Source organism: Hevea brasiliensis, chromosome 12 (assembly GCF_030052815.1).
Source record: "Hevea brasiliensis isolate MT/VB/25A 57/8 chromosome 12, ASM3005281v1, whole genome shotgun sequence".
Lineage (NCBI taxonomy): Eukaryota > Viridiplantae > Streptophyta > Magnoliopsida > Malpighiales > Euphorbiaceae > Hevea > Hevea brasiliensis.
In genome coordinates this window covers 2,018,352-2,030,887 of record NC_079504.1, presented here as the reverse complement: position 1 = coordinate 2,030,887, position 12,536 = coordinate 2,018,352, and the positions used below count along the sequence as shown (strand labels likewise).

The window sequence follows — 12,536 nt, the reverse complement described above, 5'->3', positions numbered from 1 at the left end:
GCGCTGGCCATCATTCTGAATAGTTCTGTCAGTGCCTGTCAGATTCCACATCAATAATAAAAAAAGTACATGAAAATAACACAAATAGATTGTGAAAAAGTTGCATCCAATCCAATGAAATTATGGACAAGTAAAACAGAAACAAAGATTGCATTTACAATCAAATGTCCTCTTTTACATCATTATTGCTCCTTTGGTGATTTTCCATCCTGAATTTGAGCATGACATCTCGTATCTCGTTGTGTAAGTTGTGATGTTTGAGGCATTGTTCTCTGGGCGAACTGCATCAATTAAGCATGCCGACTCATTGAGAGTTGCTTCCACTACTGCATGTTGCCCATCTAGAGAAACAGTCACGCTGTCAATGGTCAGATCCAACAGCTCATAGTCATATACCCAACCAAGCTGTGCTATTTCAGCTGCACGATCAGTCCATGTTTTTAACATCTGACCATCCAACACCTAGAAGTTGTTCTTAGAGTCAGAAGTATGCAAACACTTTCTCAGGCAATGGTGACCAACACAAGAAGTTTTAGAAGCACCATTTTTTTTCCATACCTTGGGCAGTTCTCCTAGAGAGTGGTCAGGTCCAAAAGCCCGAGATTTAATGTTCTGCCACTTGCGAACCATGTACTCTGCAAACTTTGCATCCATTCTGGGCATTTCCTCTACAGATTTGTCATCTAGTGAGAACCCTGCACAATTGAATCTAAATTAGGAGTAATTTATATTCATGCCATAAAAACAAAGGAACAAATAAGCATACTGCTACTTGAGACAGTTGATCACCACTTTCACTGCAAAAAGGAATCAGTTCAAGGGAGAATTCATCTGATAAAGATGAGAAGTTCAAGATGTTCAGGTGCAGTACTGAAAATTAGGGGCAAAATGGAAAACCAGAAATTAAGAGTTTTCTGCTACACAATTAATGATCTTTCAGGAGATGTAGACCACTTGAGAACAATGGAAGATTTCACAGGAAAAATATTTTATTACAATTTTTATAAAATGGTTTAGCAGGAATATTTCAGCCACACAATAAGTTATCATTCAATCATTTGGAGGTAGAGCTGGCCAAGATTAAGTTGAATAGTAAAAAACATCAATTACGTAGCTGATTCTAAGTAGTTGCAAATAAGGTTGGATAGGTTGTACTACTCCAAATGTATCATTATATCATACCCACATTGATGGTGTCGGAGGCCATTGCTGAACCAATTTCATTACGACGAATGAAGGAGCCATTCCTAGCAGGCAAATATTTCAAGCCAACTAAAGTCATCAGTCCAATTGCCACTCCAGCACACATGATCTTCACACTTGCATCTTTTATTCTCTCAATAATCAAATCCTCTTCAGGCACTTCATCATAACTATTTTTTCCAGAAGTTTCAGCCTTTATGGCAGGATAATCAGCATCAAGTTCTTGCAGAGGCACTTCACCCTCGACAGAAAGAACAGGATAATTCAAACCACTACTTTCTTCCAATCCTGTACTCTCACCCTTCTGACTGAGAGGAAACACCTTCTGCAATGCCTGAATTGCACTAGTCTTCACATGATCAATAACAGCAGTAGCCTCAGCCCCAATCCTCACTATGGCTGCAGCTGCAGCCAAGGGTGAATGACCACCTCCCTCCCGCCTCTCTAAATATCTTAAGATAGTCGGATCATCATAATAGTCTGTAAGCTTAAACTGTATATCTTTGGTGTCTCTAAATCTAGGAAAAACCACTTCCATCAACCAGGTCTCCAACAGTTTGCAAAGCCCAGGAAGATCACTATCATCATCACTCTTTGAATTTTGCATCACAAAATCTACAATGGGTGGATTTCTGTAAGGTGAACTATCACTGTCTAGGCCCAACCATGTACGACACTCATCAAGCTCCCCTACAAGAAGTGAACAAAGACCCCTCTCCAGAGCAAAGTCTATCTCATGGTTTTGTTCGAGACTATAAACAGAGACAGCACTTGCATGACTTGATACCTTCATCTGTTGGAGTTGTTGGAATTGGCTATCAGCATCTGGGATAAGATGAGGCTTTTTACCAGTAACAGCTTGAGCAACAAGGGCAAGTGCCACTCCATAAACTTCAAACCTTTCTGCAGGGATATTATTTGGTGTGGCTACAAACAGATCAACCTTTCATGTGGAAACACGAAAATACATAAAAAAAAATAAATAAATAATACTTTTAACACAATAAACATCAAACGTTATAAGTCAAAGACATGCAGGTTGATCTACGCTACCTGCTCAGCAGCTGTCATGTGTAAAAAGGCCTCAATCATGAAATCTTCACGGGTGAATCCTCCAGCAACAGGTGCAGCTCCCCCTCCTCCAACAGCCCATAGTATATTGCGCACTCCATGGAGACCCTCTGCCCGTTTCATCCAGTATTCATCATCAAGTGGCAAGGCTAGAAGTTCAAGGACAAATCGAGGGGAGATCTCCTCCAATGTCTCATCAATTTGTGCCTGTAAATCTGGTGCTAGGCTGCTAGCCCCTTCCTCCTACATCCATGAAAAAAATATTAAAAGCAGTAGCACATTGGCATAACAGCAACAACATAAAGGTGATGAAGCCTAAATGGAATTCAAAAGAGATTTTCCATAAATTAAAATACTGCATAGCCTCATGCAGTATAACTGCATGCATATTTTAAATCCAGTTTCCAATTATTTCAAAGTGATGTGAAGATAATTGTTAATTAGTGCATTACTAAGCGATTCCATGCATTTGTAAAGCAAAGCAGCAATGTAATGTTTGTTTGGCTCTAATTATGTGACAATATGACATAATCTGGCAATAAAATAAACTATTCTATCATTTCTAGCGACATTATATGTAAAAATAATCCAGCTAGAAGAAAGCGCATATTCCTTTTTCATTTCTTTTCTGTTTGTGGTATACTTCTTCCTCTTCTTTTCTGCTTTCACCATTCATTAGCGAAACAAATAAAATAGAAAGTCTTCATTACTACATCAAAATTGAAAAATGAAATGTTAATGTATTTCAATACCTGCAAGAGCTTCAACGCTCTCTCCAGCATCTCACAACCTCGGATGAAATCTGGGGGATTCAATGCCATAGCATCCCTCGACATGTCCACATAAGCAAGCGCCATTGCCAGCACAACATCTTGCTTGAATGCCTTGGGCAGCCTCTCTCGAAGCAAATTGTCTCCAATTTCAAGAACAACCTCAATTTCCCCTGCTTCTTGCAAAACACATAGAGCCCCAGGAACCTACAATTCCCATCCATTTTCACCTTGCAATCAGCTCAATTTCCTAACTTTTTTGTCTGGAACTCAACGGCGACTCAACAGAAATCAGAAAACAAAGGAAAATGATTTACCTTGTCCCACGGGACCTGAGTGATGATAGTATCCTGCTCGTCATCGATCAAGCCTTGATTATATTCTCTTCTTGATTTTGGATCCGCTAGGGTTTCAAATGCGGCTTGGAGAATCTGCCGACGACTAATCAATGCATCTTGACTGAAGCCCAACTGAGGCGGCTTAGAAATCCTAGCTTCATAAGCTCTCTTTATACCGTCTCCAAGGAAATGTGTCTCAGCTCCTAACACCTTTTCAACAGCTACCGTTTTAGTTCATCAAAATCCAAATTCCCGAGAGAGATAAGAGGAGAGGGAATTGAATTACCTGATAGAAATGAAGAGGGATGGAGACGTGGCGCTCAGGAGGAGAATGATGGGTGGGGGAAGGAGGAGCGATGGTGGCTGTGGAAGAGGAGAGAGAATGGCGGAGGTCGGAGGAGGTTTCGGCGGTGGTGTTCAAGAATTGAAAGTCGCTGAAGAGGCGATCGGCCCATTTGCTGGCGGAGTAGGTGGTGGTGCAAATGAGTTTGGAGGATTTTCTTAGAGATGGGTGGGGGATTATTGGCGGAGTAACCAGTCTTGGAGTACCAATGCCTATGCATCTCATGCTCTCCATTCAAGCTGCTGCGGCTTAAACCCTCTCTTTCTTGGGGTTGAGCTCTCACTACCTCCTACTCCCGATACTTCACTATAGATTTTTTTTTTTTAATAACAATAATAACAAACTAATAAAACAAGGGTAAGTTTTAAGAGGTAAATTTAAATTTATTTTTAATAATAATTATTTTTGTCTTTAAAAATAATAATTCTATACTGTGTTCGCCAATGACTACTCCTCGAAATATTTGATTACTTAGAAATTTTTTGGATAAAATTTCCAAGTCCGTTGTAGTCTAGTCGGTTAGGATATTCGGCTCTCACCCGAAAGACCCGGGTTCGATTCCCGGCAACGGAAATTTTCTCCCTTTTTTTATAATGCTTTCAATTGGCCCACCAGAGCAACATTTAATGGGCTATAAATTAAATTGAAAACATCCATTGCTGACGTAGTCCGCTGATCATTTATGGATGGTTGGATAGTGTTTTTCCCTGCCATTTTGCAATAAATTTGTACATGAATTTCACTATATATATATATATATATATATATATATATATATATATATATATATATATATATATATATATCTTGTTTTCTAAATTTTAAAATATAAATACTCAAATAACAAATTAAAGATATCCTAATATTATTAATAATTTTTTAACTCAATAACATTAAAATTGCCAAATGAGTAGAAAAACAACTTTGATATCACTAATACAAATCTGGTTAGTTATAATCCTCTTATTTAAGTATACATTTTTGTGCTCATATAATTACAATCTCTTAATGGCTTGGCTTGTGCCCTTTCAATAAGCCATCGAGCATCATTGCATCATCATATGCACAGTTCTCACCAGTGATGAATTTTCATGATCATAAGCTAAGAATACTGCATTAAAGAACTTCCTAAAATGTTTTATGAATGGATTGGCCTAGGCTAGACTTAGGCAGGTCCCTCAGCCGCAGAATTGTCAACAATTCAGCGTTCGCAGACGCAAATGCAGACTATAAGCCGTCTTATAACACAACTAAAGCAGGATCAAAACAACTACATGATTCTAACTTCTAAACGAACCCAGTCTAATCAAATCCTTTTTCTTTTCTACGAATGGAACGTGATAAATCCCCGTTCAGAGCATCGCTATTTATAAAGGCAAAATTATTAGTTCTTTAATCACATTCTATACTTTTCGCCATTCATTTGACCCTTAAAATCTTTAGGTTATTTGACCCACTTATCACCTCACCTCAGTGATCTATTTAAGTCACCAACAACCCACCGGTGAGGTGACACTATCAAACCCCTCTGAGATTAGAATCCACGGGAGAGTGAATGATGAACCCATGAGCAGCTGGAATAAAAAGTTGAAAAAGTTCCCCATGTTCGATGTCATTTAATTCTTTAAAAAGGCACAGCACCTTTGGGGAACGGAGAAGGAAGACACAGTGATTAGAAAACTAGCAGAGAGCCTCTGAGAGAGAAGGCCACACAAACAATACACACGATATTGTAACGCAGCATATGGCATTGTTTCTATCAAGATACGCTCCTCTTGTACTCTGCAATTGCATCTCTCAACAATCTTCACTACTTCTCCTCCATTAACCACCGTTTTCACTACCCACCACAACCCATTCGTTCTCCCTAATGGTAACGGCTATTTTTCTATTCTCTATTTGTTATGCCACCTTCTTCACCTTTGGTCTATGCGACGCCGTTCCATTGTCGGAGATCCAAGCTTTGACTTCGTTCAAGCTCCGTCTCCATGATCCCCTTGGCGCATTGGACGGCTGGGATGCTTCCACGCCTTCAGCTCCATGTGACTGGCGCGGCATTGTCTGTTACGATAATCGAGTTCGCGAGCTTCGTTTGCCACGGCTCCAACTCAGCGGAACTATCAGTGATCAGCTCGCTAACCTGAGCCAGCTGCGGAAGTTAAGTCTTCACTCTAACAACTTGAATGGCTCTATTCCTCCTTCTCTCTCGGAATGCTCTCTTTTACGCGCCGTTTACTTGCAGTACAACTCACTCTCCGGTGGCCTTCCGCCGTCGATCGTTAACCTCACTAATCTTCAAGTCCTTAATGTAGCTTACAACTTGTTTTCCGGAAAAATCCATGGCGATATATCACATTCCCTCCGATACTTTGATATATCCTCAAATGCTATCTCCGGAGAGATACCAGCCAACTTCTCAATAGAATCTCAGCTTCAGCTTATCAATTTATCCTATAACAAGTTCTCCGGTGAAGTTCCGGCGAGCATTGGTCAACTTCAAAAGCTGGAGTATTTATGGCTAGACTCCAATCAGCTGTACGGTACTCTGCCATCGGCGATAGCCAACTGTTCTTCGCTTATACACTTGAGTGCTGAAGATAATGCGCTTAGAGGTTTGATTCCAGCGACCATTGGTTCAATTCCTAAACTAGAAGTGCTATCTTTATCGCAAAATGAACTCTCCGGTTCTGTTCCTGCAAGTATTTTCTGTGATGTTTTGGGTAATTTTTCTTCGGTGAGGATGGTTCAGTTGGGGTTCAATGCATTCACCGGTATTGCTAAGCCGCCAAATGGAGGAGGCTGCGTTAGTGTTTTGGAGGTCTTAGACATTCACGAGAATCACATACAAAGCATGTTTCCATCTTGGTTGACTAATATGACGGCGCTTAGAGTGATTGATCTTTCTGGAAACTTCTTTTCTGGTGCTTTACCTGCTGGGATTGGCAATCTTTTGAGGTTGGATGAAATAAGAGTAGCTAATAATTCATTAACTGGTGATATTCCTTTTCAGATTGTAAAATGCAGTGCCTTACAAGTTCTTGATCTGGAAGGGAATAGGTTTTTGGGTGGTATTCCTGTTTTCTTGAGTCAACTAAGAAACTTGAAGTCGTTGTCTTTAGGAGGGAACCTCTTGTCCAGTTCGATTCCGCCTGGCCTTGGAGATCTTTTGGAGCTTGAATCATTAAAATTGAATAACAACAATCTCACGGGTAATGTACCAGAGGAGTTATTCAAACATAGTAATCTGAGTATTTTGAATCTCGGCTATAATAAATTTTCCGGAGAGATTCCTTACAATATTGGTTACTTGAAAGGTTTGCTGGTTTTGAATTTGAGTGCCTGTGGGTTTTCTGGGAGGATTCCTGTGAGTATTGGGAGTTTGTCGAAACTCACCACTCTGGATTTAAGTAAGCAGAATTTGTCTGGCGATTTGCCAATTGAGCTCTTTGGGTTGCCAAGTCTTCAGGTTGTTGCTTTGGAAAATAACAAATTATCTGGAGATATTCCTGAAGGTTTTAGCAGCTTAGTTAGTCTGCAGTATCTCAATCTCACTTCTAATTCTTTCACTGGTGCAATTCCTGCAACCTACGGATTTCTAGGTTCACTAATTGTTCTCTCATTATCCCAGAATAACATTTCGGGTGTAATCCCAGCAGAGCTTGGTAATTGTTCTGGCCTTGAAGTGCTTGAACTTCGTTCAAATCATTTGAAGGGCAACATTCCCGGAGATATCTCTCACTTATCTCGTTTGAAGAATCTTGATTTGGGCCAGAATAATTTAACCGGTGAAATCCCAGAGGAGATTGACAGATGCTCCTCTCTAGTTTCCCTTTTTCTGGATGCTAATAACCTTTCAGGCCATATACCAGAATCATTCTCCAGGTTGTCAAATCTAACAGTCTTGAATCTTTCCTCCAACAGCTTGAATGGGACCATTCCAGCGAATCTTTCTCAGATCTCTAGCTTGAGATACTTAAATTTATCGAGTAACAATCTTGAGGGAGAGATTCCAAAATTGGTCGCCTCTCGATTCAACGATCCCTCTGTGTTTTCTATGAATGGAAGATTATGTGGGAAGCCACTGGATAGAGAATGTGCCGATTTAAGAAACAGAAGAAGGAAAAAACTATTTCTATTCATTGGTGTAGCTGTAGCTGGCTCTTCCCTTTTACTGTTGTGTTGCTGTGGCTACATTTACAGCCTCTTACGCTGGCGCAAGAGGCTTAGACAAGGTGTAACTGGTGAAAAGAAGCGAAGCCCAGCTCGAGCAAGCTCGGGAGCATGCAGGGGTCGTGGAAGCGGTGAGAATGGAGGGCCAAAACTAGTAATGTTCAATAACAAGATAACATATGCAGAAACGTTGGAAGCAACAAGGCAATTTGATGAGGAAAATGTGTTAAGCAGAGGAAGATATGGGCTCGTATTCAAGGCCTCATATCAAGATGGAATGGTGCTTTCAATCCGTCGCCTCCCTGATGGATCAATTGAAGAAGGCACTTTTCGTAAAGAAGCAGAATCACTAGGGAAGGTGAAGCATCGAAACTTAACAGTTTTGCGCGGCTACTATGCAGGACCACCTGACGTAAGGCTGCTTGTTTATGATTACATGCCTAATGGAAACCTAGCTACTCTCCTTCAGGAAGCTTCCCACCATGATGGGCATGTTCTAAACTGGCCAATGCGTCACTTAATTGCTTTAGGCATTGCCCGTGGCTTAGGTTTCTTACATTCAGTCTCAATGATCCATGGTGATATTAAGCCGCAAAATGTTCTTTTTGATGCTGACTTCGAAGCACATTTGTCAGAATTCGGGCTAGACAAATTAACAATAGCAACACCAGCAGAAGCATCGTCATCTTCCACCATCCCAATTGGATCACTAGGCTATGTACCACCAGAAGCAGCATTAACAAGACAACACACAAAAGAAGCTGATGTGTACAGTTTTGGGATTGTACTGTTAGAGATCCTAACAGGAAGGAAGACAATCATGTTTACCCAGGATGAAGATATTGTCAAGTGGGTTAAAAGGCAATTGCAAAGTGGACAAATATCAGAATTACTGGAACCACGGTTACTTGAGCTAGACCCTGAGTCATCAGAATGGGAAGAGTTCTTGTTAGGAGTCAAAATTGGGCTTCTTTGCACTGAACCTGATCCACTCGACAGACCATCAATGGCTGACATTGTTTTCATGCTTGAAGGTTGCAGGGTTGGACCAGATATTCCCTCTTCAGCTGATCCCACCACACCAACGTCTACGGTTTGAACAATTACTTTCTTTTTTTATGAACAATTATTATTTTTTATGATCATTTGAAACAGGATTACTTCCCCAGAAGAAGTATCATTCTTGATCATTATTTTCTGCAAGTTAATATAAGTGTTATCAGCTTATCAATCATCATTTCAAACTTTATTTTGTGGTGGTGGGTCTTTTGTTATTATTCTTCAACTATTATTTCTCAACTTGCAGAAGATATTGTACATTGCTTTGACCCTACGACGCCGTTGAAGAAGTTTAGCTTAGGTCGACTTCGAATGTCAAAAAAAAATGCATTTTCCGTGATTCCTTCCGTAGGCGACATGGAATTTCAATTCCCGCCAAAAGCGACACGTGGCGAGATTTGGTGGAGGGTAAAAGTAGCCGTTAATGCGAGTGGTGAAACCGCAGGTGGCTTTATCGAAAAAGAAAAACTGTGGTAAAATTCTATATACATATATTTATTATATTATTATACAACTTTGTATAAATAAGAAATTTTTAAAAAATTTGCAATTCATTTTATATAAAATATTAAATTATCTGGCTGTTGCCGAGTGGAATTAGGAAAGTGTTGACCGGCACGTGATCCCTGACTGTTAGCAAAATACAGTCGTTATCATTACCGTTGAAAAGAAATTGATATCTTTTATTTATAAAATATTATGATAAAATAATTTTAAATAATTTAATAATATTAAACAAGACTTACGTCTTGGGTACATAAAAAAAAAAGCCTCATATTTTTTATAAAAAGATAAAAAAGCCAACGCATGAAAAACAGTTTATTATTATGCACACAATAAAAAAAATTTTAAATAATTTAATTTTAAAAATAAAACATAATAAATAATTAAAAAATAATTATATAAATTTTAAAAAATATAAAATAATTAAATTATCAATAAAAATAATCTAGTATTAATATATGCATTATTTAATAGTAATTGATATAAATACTATTTTAAATTTTAAATTTTGACTAGTTTACTTTTAAATGTGTGTTACACATTTTTTATATTTATTATATGTATAGTAATATAATATTTTATATTTTTTTAATTTTTTATATAATATATTATTATTATAATATATTAATTATAATTATGATGATATAATAATTTTTATTTTTTATGACATATATGTTATATATGCACTTATTATTTTTATATTAAATCAATGAAAAAGAAAAGTATATCTATTAAAATAAAAAAAAAGTTATATAGGTGAAATTTATTATGAAAATTTATTATTATAATATAACTTTATAATTGTAAATATATAAATTTAACTATTTATTATTTTATTGATTTATATATTTTCGTATTAAACTTCTTTAAAAATAAAGTGTATGAGCTTATTAAGACTAAATTAACTTTTAGTATTATATAATTTTTTTATATAATATATATAATTACCATGAAAAATCTAAATTTTTTTTAAGTATTTATATATATAATAGTCAAACAAATTAAATTTGGTATAGTTCCATGTAATATTGAATTTTTAGTTATTTTGAATTAGATTTTTAATTTTATTTTATAAAATTAACTATGAACCATTATATCAATAATTATTAACATTACTGATTTTTATTTAATATATAATATTTTATATAGTTTTATATTTTCTTGTGATACGCAAAAAAACTTTAACAATAAGTTTGATAAATATATTAATACTAATAAATTATTAATAAATAATAAATTTATAACTAAATTTTTTATATAAAAAATAAAAAAATCAATGCTAATAGGATAAAAAGCACTAACATTAGTATATCATTATTTTTAATTAAAATAATTATAATAAAAAAATGTATAGACAATTATATGATTTATAATAAAATACTTTATCAGACTCACTTAAAATGTATTTTTAAATTAAAATTTTCATAATTATTTTTCTATAAGTAATATTATTGAATCTAAATAAATAAAAATTCTATTAAATCATGTAATGCTTCTATTCATGTGAAAATTAAATTATTTTAAATCAAAATATTAATTTGTGCTTATATTTAGATATAATTTTATTTAATTAAAATAATAATTCTATATTTAAAGTACAATTTTTAACTCTTTTTATATATATTCACTATTTTCCATGCTGTTAATAAGATTATAGTATTAAAAAAATTAAAAATCATTATATTTTTTTATATGTACACACATTCACACTTTTTTTTTACTTTTAACAATGTACCATTTTAAAATTAAAAAAATCAATATTATAAATTTCAATAATTCTTTAATTTTATTAACTTTATAATTAAATTCAAGTCTAACCTATTATGTTAACTATTAATTTTGTGAATAATATATTTATCTATTTAATTTTTTTCTCATGTATATAATTTATTTTATATACTTTGCATATAATTATATGTTATCTAAAAATTTTAATTCACATAATTTAATTATATATTACATACAAATTAAATACTTTTTATAAATCAACAAATATAAAATTTTTTATAATATTTTTTCTCTCGCACATATATATAGAGCTTATCATTTACATAGGACTTATAAATTCAATTTTAATTACAACTAAATTATATATTATGTTATAATTAAGAAATTTTAGAAATATATTTATAATTAAGAAATTTTAGAAATATATTTATAATTAAGAAATTTTAGAAATATATTTATAATTAAAAAATATAAATTTATTTTATATGAAATATTTTTAAAATGAAGTTATAACAAATTAAATTAAAAGAAAACTTAAAAAACATTAATAAAAGAATTCATATATCTAGCTAACAAAAATTAATTTATTTTCTTATTTCTTTATATAAATTAAAATATAATTGTATTAAAATATTTTTACATAAATAATTATAAGATATAGATAAAAATATATTAGGATTTATTAAAAAAAAAGTAATTTACATAAATAAAATATCTTGTTATTTTGTGAATAATATAAATTATGAAGATATTTTTATAAAATTTTATTTTAAATTATATTATAATAAAAATCAATTAAGTAAAATTTAAATATAAGTAGGATTTATAATTTTAGATTTATATAAAATCTAAAAATATGTAGGTGATTAAATTTTAAGTTCTAAAAATTTTAAATTTATATAAATTATAAAATTAAATTAAATAATAAAAAATATAATTATAAATATTATAAATAATGAAGGGCAATTTGGGTAAAACAAATATTCCCCCTCCCTTCACATATTTATATATTATATAGATAAATATTTTGTATTATATTTTAAATCAATTTATGTGTACCAATCAAAGGATTAAAAAAAGAGAAAAAAAATTAAAAATAAAAATGTTACAACTTAAAATGGATAAAAAGAGAAGGAAATATGAGGATTTAAATTTTAAAATTAAAAAAGGATAAACTAAATTTTAAAATAATCAATATTTATGCCAAGTAGATATTATTTATTAAATCATTAAATCATATGGATTACAAAATATGACACATGATAAGTTTTTAAATGTTTTAATAAATCAAATGGCTTAATTTTATGATGTCATTTTTTGTCACGATCCAAAATTCTGTGTAACACCCCT

General features: G+C 33.8%; 2 protein-coding genes and 1 non-coding gene across 4 annotated transcripts; 2 read left to right on the top strand and 1 right to left on the bottom strand.

Moving 5' to 3' along the window:
- Positions 1–13: 13 nt before the first annotated feature.
- Positions 14–4,055, bottom strand: LOC110666083 (protein ACCUMULATION AND REPLICATION OF CHLOROPLASTS 6, chloroplastic). Of its 2 annotated transcripts, none has more exons than XM_021826464.2 (7): positions 3,669–4,054; positions 3,362–3,592; positions 3,027–3,251; positions 2,257–2,517; positions 1,183–2,146; positions 559–695; positions 14–462 (listed from the first exon to the last, which is right to left on the bottom strand). In XM_021826464.2, exons 1-7 carry the CDS (start codon positions 3,957–3,959, stop codon positions 175–177), a joined length of 2,397 nt encoding a protein of 798 aa, XP_021682156.2. In that variant the 5' UTR covers positions 3,960–4,054; the 3' UTR covers positions 14–174. The 2 variants fall into 2 exon arrangements, 1 of the variants encoding a protein (XP_021682156.2); XR_002497102.2 differs by having other exon boundaries at positions 317–462; positions 1,187–2,146; positions 3,669–4,055.
- A 170-nt stretch (positions 4,056–4,225) lies between these two features.
- TRNAE-CUC (transfer RNA glutamic acid (anticodon CUC)) lies at positions 4,226–4,298 on the top strand. The gene has a single exon. It is a non-coding gene; the product is annotated as a tRNA-Glu (tRNA).
- A 1,118-nt stretch (positions 4,299–5,416) lies between these two features.
- LOC110666103 (probable LRR receptor-like serine/threonine-protein kinase At4g36180) lies at positions 5,417–9,418 on the top strand. Its single transcript, XM_021826483.2, has 2 exons — positions 5,417–8,988; positions 9,202–9,418. The coding sequence occupies exons 1-2, from the start codon at positions 5,596–5,598 to the stop codon at positions 9,238–9,240; spliced, it is 3,432 nt and encodes a 1,143-aa protein (XP_021682175.2). The 5' UTR covers positions 5,417–5,595; the 3' UTR covers positions 9,241–9,418.
- The last annotated feature ends 3,118 nt before the right edge of the window (positions 9,419–12,536 follow it).

What these genes read in the sequence shown, in the direction of transcription:
- LOC110666103 (XM_021826483.2), top strand. Translation starts at nt 5,596, where the DNA reads ATGGTAACGGCTATTTTTCTATTCTCTATTTGTTATGCCACCTTCTTC. An exon ending in CCACCACACCAACGTCTACG is followed by an intron (nt 8,989 to 9,201) that starts GTTTGAACAATT and finishes CTCAACTTGCAG; the next exon opens with AAGATATTGTACATTGCTTT.
- LOC110666083 (XM_021826464.2), bottom strand. Translation starts at nt 3,959, where the DNA reads ATGGAGAGCATGAGATGCATAGGCATTGGTACTCCAAGACTGGTTACT. An exon ending in CTCAGGTCCCGTGGGACAAG is followed by an intron (nt 3,252 to 3,361) that starts GTAAATCATTTT and finishes TGGGAATTGTAG; the next exon opens with GTTCCTGGGGCTCTATGTGT. An exon ending in CTCTAGGAGAACTGCCCAAG is followed by an intron (nt 463 to 558) that starts GTATGGAAAAAA and finishes AACAACTTCTAG; the next exon opens with GTGTTGGATGGTCAGATGTT.